The sequence below is a fragment of the Phallusia mammillata genome, chromosome 1 (genome assembly GCF_965637545.1).
Source record: "Phallusia mammillata chromosome 1, kaPhaMamm4.hap1.1, whole genome shotgun sequence".
Lineage (NCBI taxonomy): Eukaryota > Metazoa > Chordata > Ascidiacea > Phlebobranchia > Ascidiidae > Phallusia > Phallusia mammillata.
This window is the reverse complement of record NC_137252.1, coordinates 3,653,321-3,663,958: the sequence shown is the minus strand read 5'-3', so window position 1 is coordinate 3,663,958 and position 10,638 is coordinate 3,653,321. Positions and strand designations below refer to the sequence as shown.

Here is a 10,638-nt window from a genome sequence, read left to right as displayed (position 1 = left end):
CCCCCTGCACTTAAGTCGGACGTCCGCCAAACAGACCGATGTGAATTCCATCGGGTCGAAAACTTATTTTTTGTTTGGCCGACGTATTGTTCTTCACACACCAAACACGTGGCAACATATATTCCGTAGTTACGACACGAAAGGTGCTGACGTAAGTGAAACAGTCTTTGCTGTGACCGCAAGTCAGTCACCGGAAAAACCATTGATTTGGATTTGCCGTGGTGACCGCACAGGGCGCATTTGCCACAAGGGTCTGCATTTGCAGTCCTGTAAGACAGAGGAAAGGCTTTTTGCGGTTGGTCTGGTGGTGTGTGTTTTTTGCATTTTTTGCTCTTATCCCGCTTTTTATTTTGTTTTTAGACACTGATCAGGGGCGGCTCGTGCGAGGGGGCTGCGGAGCTGCAGCACCCCCAGTATTTTTACTTGACATTCCTATTCCAAGTTGTTACACAAAACAATCTTTACATATATTTTTTATGTTTGATCAGTGTATACTAAGAATAACTTTTATGGCATTAATCGGCATTTTATTAAAATAAAATTAATAAAAAATTTGTATTATCAAAAAAAAAATTTTAAAAAATAATAATGATAATAATAATAATAAGTTATCTATGGCGGAGCTGCAGCTCCAGTTTCGTGACGTTTCATGACGTTTTCAGTTGTGCGCATGCGCACTTGGAAAAGCTACATGCCGGGCGAAATAGGCGAGAGGGGGCTGTGGCTCGCGCAGCCCCTCCCGTGACGTAGCGCTAGTTGTGTTGTCTGCTTCGCGTCAGTGAGCTCCAAAGCCAAACCCGTGTACTGTGTTTTTAAGTTCGACAGTGAGTGCAGTTAAATAATTGTTTTGCTATCATTAAATTTATTGTTTGACTGTTAGTCGTGACTTTTTAAGATGACTGTAAGTGGGTTTCAGTTTTTACAGTTATCATTTCATTAAATAAGTGCATCTAACACCTTGAAAAAGAAAAAAGGTCATCTAACACCTTTAAAAGTCACAATTAACCTTTATAATAAATAACTGAATTAAAAAGATTTATGAAAGTATGGGACAAAACATCTGCTACTCCAATGTCATGCAGGAGTAAGCAACAACAAGAAATACTCAGTTTTTGTTCCTAATGCTACCAAAGAAACATTAAATTTGTGACTGTGAAGTTAAATGCCTCACTGAAATTCAGGCAATATCAAATGCAGAACAAACAACTGCAAGCAACAGGAATTTTGAAATGAAGACAAAAAAAGAGTGAAGACAATTTAAAGTGTGGATTTCTTAACACACCATGTGGACAGTATTTGCAACCAAGTGCAATCATGTGTATTGATATAATGGACATGTACTGGTCAAGAAAGTACACCAGACCCCATGTACTGTTTGTCTAAACAGTAGCTGCTAAATTGCTTCACAGGAAGTGTTTCTTAAGAATGAACATTCTACAGACAAGATAGTAGTGACACCAAGCACATCCTATTGTTGATAAAGAAAAGCTAGTTACTCAAATGAAAATGTTTCTGTAGATCTAATGTTCATGATTACTTTGAAATTAATTAATCTAGAGATGATGTTTTGACAAGTTAAATTACTAGGATGAAAAATCCTTTTTCCTGATCCATTATTCCTTCAAAGGCAGAACAGTTCTTTTTAACACTGAAAAAGATGCCATTTTTTCTGAGGAACACCAATATTTCCAAAAGACTTGCACTTGCAGTGCTAGAACTAGAATACTAAATAGAAAAACAGTTTCTTAGTTATCATTTGGGATTAAGGAAGAAGCTATCAATTATCATGCCCAAACTATAACTTCATGATTCATTTTGGTTGGAAAAAGGAAGCACAAGATTTAATAATATGGTTTAAATTTAAGTGAGAGTGTTGTAAATTTTAAAGCTTGAAGGCGTTTTGCACTTAAAAAAGGAATTATAAGCTATTTGCCAGCAAGCAGCAATTATAGCAGTCAAGAAACTAAAATACAATTAATAGTCTGTACACAAAAATTTAAGAAAGATGTTTAAATGAACAAGTTCTGAAACCAATGTAATGTGGTTGTTAAATTTGTTAGTTATGATACCAATAAAAAGCTGTATGGCTAGTTTTTTTGTGTGACAATAATCTGTGAAGTGTCATAGAATATGTTGAAAACGCTGACTGTGACTAAATTTACTTAAATGAAACATGACAAATTTTGTTGTCGAACTGAAATACTTCGACCTTTTTCGACTTATTTGTATCTTTTTTTTTCTATATATATTCCTGTTGTGTTTTACCATATTTACAACCGCTTCGTTTCGAAGCTGTGTCAAATGTGTTTTGGTTTTTCACATTATTACTGAACGTTATTGTGTTTGGCCCGTCGCTGTGCAAGTAAACAAAATACACAAATGATGCCGTCTGCTGTTTACACTCGTGTACATTATTGCGTAACAAAAACTACGACACAATGGAGTTGCTAATTAAGATTTGTATTACTTGTTTTTCTACACCAGGGGCGTGCAACTGTTTATCGCAGTTGGCCACAACTTACACTTAAAATAATGCTGGGGGCCAGACAATAAAGCAACACATACATTTTTAAACAATTATTGGATAGCAAAGCGCATGAACACAGTCAAGTTACTCTTTGAGTACTTTTTAATCAATAGGATATCTGCTAGACCTTTCGTTAAATAAATGTCAATATTTTTACTGCACCTATAAATCATGTCACTGAATTATTGCTAGAAAGGCAGTTCTGTCATAATGCACACTATGATGCAACAATGGGAATATGTCGTCACAGTGTATAAAACCTTATCACGGTGTGACGTTGTACAAAGTCAAAAATACCGGTGATTGTGTACAAATAGCAACATTCCATGCTCTAACAGTAAAAAGTATACATAATTAATAGAGTACTTTGTAGTCTGCGTGGGCCACGAAAATAGGTGCCGCGGGCCGGACACTGGCCCGCGGGCCGTGTGTTGCACGCCCCTGTTCTACACAAAACAAATGGCTAGAAATGTAGCTTTTCAATATACTGCCAACTTATATATGTTCAGTAAAGGCTAAAATTTGTGGGGGCAGCACCCCCACAAATTTTAGGCACGAGCCGCCACTGACACTGATGATGCTTTTTATAGCGAAATGCATTTGTTTTGATAAAACAAATAAAACATAGCGACAGATTTAGTGGTTTTTCACACTGAATTTTCTTCAAACTACATACTAAATACGTTTGTTAAGAAATTCCTTGGGTCAACTTGAAAGAATCTAAGGTGTGTTGCTTGTAGCGATTTTTAGATGTTTTTGTGCAGATTTGCAATAGGCATTGTTTAGTGTCCGTTTGTAAAGCCTCGTATTGGCTTAAATTAGATCCTAACCTCAGTTAAGGTCCAATTACTTGCAGCGCAAAGTAGCCATTGCTTAACAAGTTAAACACTTATACATTTTTGTTGTGTTTTGTAATTCTTACATACTGAACTGTTGGGAATATTGCTGATTCGGTAAATCATTTCCGACACGTATCATATGTTCCCAGAAGCAAACAGCAAACGTCTCAACCATACGAAGATATTGCAATAAACTTCGCAAAGTAGTGTGTCAAAAACGTCAGGCGATAGAATCTTTTAGCCGTTTGCATAGCCATTGGTATTTGTTGCGATACCCTAGAACAGGGGTCGCCAACCTTTACTACTCAAAGAGCCACTCGGACCAGTTTCACGTAGTAAAAAAAAAACACTGGGAGCCACAAAGCCGTTTTAAAATTTAAAATAAAATGCAAAACGTTTTTAGTCTTATGACATTCGACTTTTTGTTGTTAGCTAGTGTTTCATTGCATATTAGACACACTGATATACTAGTCTCGTCAGCAAAGAAAACAACCACGTAACGTTGCATATTCTGTTTTGCAGATTTTTATTCCTTTGTTTACGCGTTTGTTGCATAACAATTAACAATCAGCTATTGTTACGCGCGCACACACACTGCAAACAAAAACAGTATTGTCTCATATTGCGTGTCAACCTGTGAGCCGCCAGTTTGCCTCTTTCAGACTTCACGTTTGATGGTATTATAGAGGCGGGGTTGCAGCTAGGTAACTACAACAAGCGAGTACAGTCATGCTACTGCACCTCAATTTTCGTGTTCGACTTTTGTGTTCGGCATAATCGTCACATAATTTTTATTCAAAAGTACATTTGGTAAATTCAAAAACTGAGCCGCATCAGAGGGACCAAAGAGCCGCATGCGGCTCCGGAGCCGCGGGTTGGCGACCCCTGCCCTAGAAGTAAGTGTGTACCATTTTAGCACTGGTATTGGTATCGGCGGCGATAGAGTATTATCGGTCCAACTCCAGTGTAAATCTCGTGATATACAGTTGAAATAATAAATGCTAATCAATATACATTTAGAATTGCTAGATTTATTAACTCTGTTTTCAAAATAAGATCAAATTTGTCCTGGCTTTAATTCGTATTGCACGCGGAAAATTGACTGAAGAACTGTAAAGCTTGTTTCGTCAAATGCTTTGTCGGAATGTCTACATTACCTTAACTCAGCTCAGTCGTTAACCCCAGTGAAGTATATTTTATTTTGCGACGCAGTACTTCTGCTTGAAATGGTTTTACCAAGTTAATTGCGCCTGCTGTATAACGTTCTAGGTTCTCAAACTAGGTTCCGCGGGCCTTATGGGGTCCGTGAAGCAATTTGAGGGGGGGGGGGTGCGAAAAGGTTTGAAGTTTGAAGTACTTCTATAATCTTATTTGGCGTCAGTGTGTGCCACTGAATCAGTTTAAATCAAAGTATAATTGAGAATCGACTGTCTCTATTGCTAAACAATAGCCTTTCGCATACAATGGTAATGTTTTTGTGTTATCTGTGGTGTCACAATCGGTCGTTGGATCATTGTCATGCGCGATTTTGCTTTTTCTAAAAATACACATTCAGGATTAAGGACCGCAAGCCCTCGAACCAATGGCAAAGAGACAGTTTTAAAGTTTGAGAACCACTGTTCTAGGTTGATTTGCTGTTCAGGGTAACAAAAACAGCTGCCCCGATACGCTGTACTGCTACGAAATTACCAATATAAAAAGCAACATACCTTCATTACCCCCGTTTAATGAATAAAGAATGTAAGTCAAGAGTATTTACAGAGCAAAATTCATGGTCAAAATACGTTTCCAGTCCGTTAACGCATACCGCAGATAACATTGCATTAAACACAGTAAGCAAAGGCATAGACGAAAAATAAAAAAAAAGCTCTATGTTTTTACAAAAATGTTGGTCAGCATTGGACAAGTCAACGATGTTTGTGTTATAAATTTAGTCTTTAAAAAATATACAACTCAAGACCTCGAAAAAAAAATGGAATCTTTATGCTTCATGCTACGTTTGTTAACAATTGTTAATTTAAATGCTTTAGTCGACTAAACACTATACCTGGTGGCAATACAACGATGCCATCTAGTAAGAAGTAAAATACAAAAGGTATTTGAATGAAAATCCATGTGTTTTAGCACATAAACAATTCACAGAGTTAGTACAACTTAAGAAAACATGTGTCCGTGATTTGTCAAACTCGTGCACACTGTTGATCGCCATGTTCGTGCATAAAAGGTTCTGTAATTTGAGCTGATGTGAATACGGCATGATGAATGCTATTTGAGCTCTTATTTAATAGATTGGTGAGCACAGAAAACTTTCCGTTACAATGGCCATTCTGAGGTGTCGGTTTGAAAGAGAAGATACCAGCGAGAAAGTAGCTTGAACATTCGTCTTCAGGGTCAATTCGACAAATCACAGGGCTTCCGCTATCCATCTAAAATTTGCACATACATGTAAACTTGAAAACAGCGCCTAGTAGTGGTTTAATGAACGACATTATAAATGAGAACCTAAGATGAATGCGAGGGTGACAATTATGTTTAAAGTAAAGTAAATAAAGTAAAAAAGTAAAGGCGTCTGAAAGCTATGTTAAGCAAAGTTGTAAGTCGCCATACTATTTCGGTCTGGTTCGGGTTCGGACTTGGTTTGACAATAAAACACGCTTAATTCGGCCTCACCCAATATAATTTTTATTAACCAGCTTGTGTCGGGTTGATTCGGGCAGCGTTTGGTCCGACCCAACTAAAGTGTAAAAGACTCATTTCTGTCATTGATAAATGTCTCCGGACATAAATAATTTTATTTTATAACTGATTGCTTGCTGAATAATATCCAGGAAGAGGGTAAAGAAATTAAAACGTGCAGAAGTCTAAATTGTAAAAAAAGTAGCTGTCATTTTTTTTCATACGACACGTATTGTTCCCCTTTGGTACACACTAACTTGGCAACTGGCCGTGTTTTCGTTGTCTTTCGTTGTGGCACATATCATGTCTTTATTCCATGAGCCTATACAGCTGTTGTTGAAGTCTAATTCCACTTCGGTATATTGCAGCTTACGAGACATAATATTATCTAAGTAACCAACAAAGAAAACAAAGTAAGTTATTTGCTTGGCTTGATTTTAAAACTGCAGATATATGTTTCGAAGTTAAAAATGTAATAAAATTGCTTGCTTGTCTCAATAGGTGTTGTTGAGTTAAAGTCGATTTTGTTTGGTCTTAACTAACCCTAAGGGATAACCTTTGACTTGTAATGCCCATCTTAATAAATCACAATAAATAAAAGCAAAAGTAAACCAATGTACCTTCTCTTGTATAACCGTGACCAATACCGTAACATTTAGGTGCCTCTGGCCAATCTCTTGATCGTCGAATACAGATTCTTGGATTGTCAACCGGCTGGGCAAGTGTAAGAATGGCAAGATCATTACTGCATGTTGATGTAACGTTATAATGTAGGCCTACCATACGTCCTCTTTTTGGAGGACATGTCCTCCTTTTTAACAAAAACCAAGTGGTCCTCCGAGGACAAGAAAAAGTGCCCAAATGTCTTCCTTTTTAAAGAATTTCTGATTTACCGAATACACAAGTAACAATTATGCCTTTGAAAACAGCCAAATATACTTCTTCAGCTGATTTTTTTTAAATACAGGTGGATTTTACATTTTTTGAGAATATAAGCTTTCAACTTTATCCAAACTATAATTCAATACCATCTAATTTCTAAAGCTTTTATTTTTTGGGGGCCCTTGAAGCATGTTTTATTGTTCTATTTAACAATGTGTCCTCCTTTGTGGGGATGAAAATCTGGTAAGCCTATTATAGTGCTGAAAATCTGGTAACCTTTTGGAATCTACAGAGGACTTTAATTTTGAATTAAATCACAGTTAAACTTAACCTATGTTTCCCCGCACGATAAGGCATTTTGAGTTGTTTGTAAAGCAATTTTGTACATTTTTCTTTTTTCATCTGATATCACGTACTTTAGGAATTAAAGTGTTTTAAAAAGCTTAGAGAGGAATTTGACAAAAAAAGGTTTGGAACTACTGTTTTAAATACAAATCTGTCTATCAATTTCTTAGAACACGAAATTACGTAAATCAGCTTTATAAAATTGTTAAAAAACATGTTAGTTTATATTTGCAATACTTCTTTAATAATTACCCTCTGATTTTGCCATACGTATTGCCGGGTAGATGCGCTTGTCTGTATACCATTTTGTGACTGTAGCTTAAAGTTTTTAGTTTGCGTTCATCTATTCTTACTCCTGTTTCGGGATTCACGTGGATATCGTTTTCTCCAATCGTTACTCGCAGATTCGTTTGTACGCCGTTATCAGGTCTGCGAAAATCGTGTTTGTGATTATAACATCAGAACAATTTTTCAAATATCTTTGACATGCCATTTGTCCATGTTATTACCAATTTGTCGATTTCGGCCAAATATTGTGCCATTACAAAAACGATTTTTACCCAGTTTAAATTATTTTGTTTTGTTGGCCAATTCGCAGTTTTATGGTGGTATACATGACTGGATTAACCATTAGGTCCAGAAAGCACTTGTCCATGGCATTAAGTGAAAAAAACAAAAACAGCAATTTTTCACAGCTAAAAGTTTATAACTTAAATATAATGTCATTTCTGATGCTTTACTTGCAGTTTTGTCGTTTGTCTTTAAACAATGTAAATATTGCGACAGTATACAACATTAATTTTGGCTTTCTCGGTATGAGTTTACGGATCAATGACAAAATAGTTAAATTACAAAAAAAAACATTGATGTATGTTTAAACAGTTTATCGAATGCTATGAGGGGTCAAAAAAGGTTATACAAGTTAATATAGATCGCACCAACAACAGTTCGGTTAACATCGAACATGGAACGAATCAAACTAGTTGTGTTTAGAAATGTTTCGAACATTTTAATACTTACATGCAGTGAGCAGCTGTAGCTATTTTATTGTCACTAAGCAACACTCCCCCGCAAAGAAATTTCCAACCTATGGACGTTGATTTGAATATAGCTACGGACCAAGGAAACTGACCAGTTTCTGCAAATTGTCCATTCCCTGTGCAGAATGCCATCACCGTTAAGTATCATTACGTGTGGCCCCTCTTTAGTTATTTTTTATCAGATTCAGGGCAATATGCTGCATACTGAAAAAATATTCCATTTTTGAATTTTAAACCCATTTTTTTGTTTTTTCGATGCTTTGTTGCTTTACAGAAGCTTTGTGTTTTATGACATGTTACTATCCTGATGAAGGCGTCTCATATTGGACATCAAAATGTCATTATCAATTACATTTTTTTGTATTGAATGTTAGTACAGCATGCCTGTTAGCAATAACTGATTTACTTCATATGCTAAGATAAACATATTCATACTGGAATCAGCCCTGAAGCGTCGATGCATTCCAGCGATCACGGCATACATATCGATAAATTGATTTACTTCGTATGTTTAGATTAATTACACTCATCATGTGGTTTACTTAACTATCTAGTTAACGTACATATTCGCTTGTCGATCTGTTTGTTGTCGCTGTTTCGATTTATTTTGCAGCAGGTCTGTCCACAGGAAATGCATTCGATTGTGTCCCACCCATACCACGCAGCAAAATTTGTGGATGGTGTGGAATCTTAATTTGTAAAAATGTAACAAATATTACCATCATGTTATATTACTTTTTATTTGGTCTAACAAGAGTTTTAGAGGGCAGTATTTGACTTTTCGAAAACCAATATATTTATAGACGATTAGTGTTGTATGAAAAAAATAATGCCTATGGCCACTCGTTTTAAGGAAAAACAAATCATTCGATGTAAAAACAAAATATAATCGCAGTTGTTCCTAAATAAAACGGTAAACATGCTACCTATAAACGAAAACAAAAAGTGGAATGAAGTATTTCTTTTTTTGTATTTGCTTAAAATTTAAAACTGTGATAGCACCACAAACATACAAACTACAGGTGATTTAACAAAATAAACTTTTTCTCGCCTAAACCAGTTCTTAAGTCATTTTAAAACCTTTCTTTGATTTTTTACATTTTTTTTATTTCCAAAAAATTTACCCGGTATCTAATAGCAAGTTTGTTTCAATTTGTGCTTGCGTTTTTGGTGTTTAAACTAATTCATATAACCCATAGCACTTATATTTAAATTTTATAAAAAAAAAACAGCAAACTTTCAGAAAAAGGGTAATTTTTTTACCTGTAGGGCATGTATGCCGGTTCCGTTTCGTGGGCGACCGAAAATTCCTGCAAAAAACATATTTTAAAAATACACAAAGAAATACAAAAAGAATTAAAGACAATTTGCAACTCAATTCGTTCATTCGTCTAAAATCTTCTTAAGAGAGATGAAAACTACAATATGCTTCAATAGAACGCAACATAGGGTGCATTTCAAACAGTACAGTCTTTGGTGACAACTTTAACATTAATTTGATTGCTTTGATCTTTGCTTTTTTCTTTTCTTTTTTAACATTCTGGTCGAATAAAGTGTATTTATCTTAAAAAAGGTATCCAAAAAATTCACTTCTGACTACATTTTTAAAGGATCCAACTCAAATTTGCCCAGACATTCCATGCCATCGGACGTTTCAAATTTCGTAACTTATTGCGTATTTACCAGTTTATACCCCTCATGGAAATTATTTTATTTCGCACTTTCGCCTTTTTACCAACCTTAAATACGTGCTTTTGTGAGGGAACGACTGACTAAGAGCAAAAAAGCAGAACATGATGAAAGTTGTGATTTTCCTCTTCATTTTTGACGACTTGTTCTAAACAATCTAAATAGAAAGTATACTTAATGATAAGCAATGATTTCGTGCATGTCCATTTGACTTGTTTAAAGCAAAGTTAATTTAACGTACGACTTTATCCATTTAAGTACGACTTTACCCATATACTTTTTACGATTTACTCACTTACCTAAGTAGCGATCCTAAAACGGTCAATGAACTGTGTGTTACAGTCTTCGACAGGTTTGTTTAAGGTTGGTCTATTATACTTCTAAAAAACAAAACAAGAATTTAACAATTCTGGCCTGGTACTACGATTTCTCTAAAATATTACGAATGGTAAATTCACTTACCTTAGTTGTTTTGTTCCTTTGTTTTCAGTGTCTGATTCGTATCTATCAATCGTCGTTCTTATATAAGTCAAGATAAAAAAGTGCAAATCAAAAAATAAAATGCGTTTTTTTCGTTCCGAGATTCCAATTTTGCAATATCCGCTAATTTGGGAAAATCTTCAGAATTGGAACCACAAAT

The 10,638-nt window shown here is 35.5% G+C and overlaps 1 protein-coding gene across 1 annotated transcript; it reads right to left on the bottom strand.

The window, feature by feature from the left end:
• Nucleotides 1-5,546: 5,546 nt before the first annotated feature.
• LOC145213970 (chymotrypsinogen B-like) lies at nucleotides 5,547-6,825 on the bottom strand. Its single transcript, XM_080082422.1, has 3 exons — nucleotides 6,663-6,825; nucleotides 6,300-6,430; nucleotides 5,547-5,792 (listed from the first exon to the last, which is right to left on the bottom strand). The coding sequence occupies exons 1-3, from the start codon at nucleotides 6,823-6,825 to the stop codon at nucleotides 5,547-5,549; spliced, it is 540 nt and encodes a 179-aa protein (XP_079938548.1).
• Nucleotides 6,826-10,638: the final 3,813 nt, after the last annotated feature.

What these genes read in the sequence shown, in the direction of transcription:
- LOC145213970 (XM_080082422.1), bottom strand. Translation starts at nt 6,825, where the DNA reads ATGGTAGGCCTACATTATAACGTTACATCAACATGCAGTAATGATCTT. An exon ending in TCACGGTTATACAAGAGAAG is followed by an intron (nt 6,431 to 6,662) that starts GTACATTGGTTT and finishes TTGGTTACTTAG; the next exon opens with ATAATATTATGTCTCGTAAG. An exon ending in AAAACACGGCCAGTTGCCAA is followed by an intron (nt 5,793 to 6,299) that starts GTTAGTGTGTAC and finishes TGCAAATTTTAG; the next exon opens with ATGGATAGCGGAAGCCCTGT.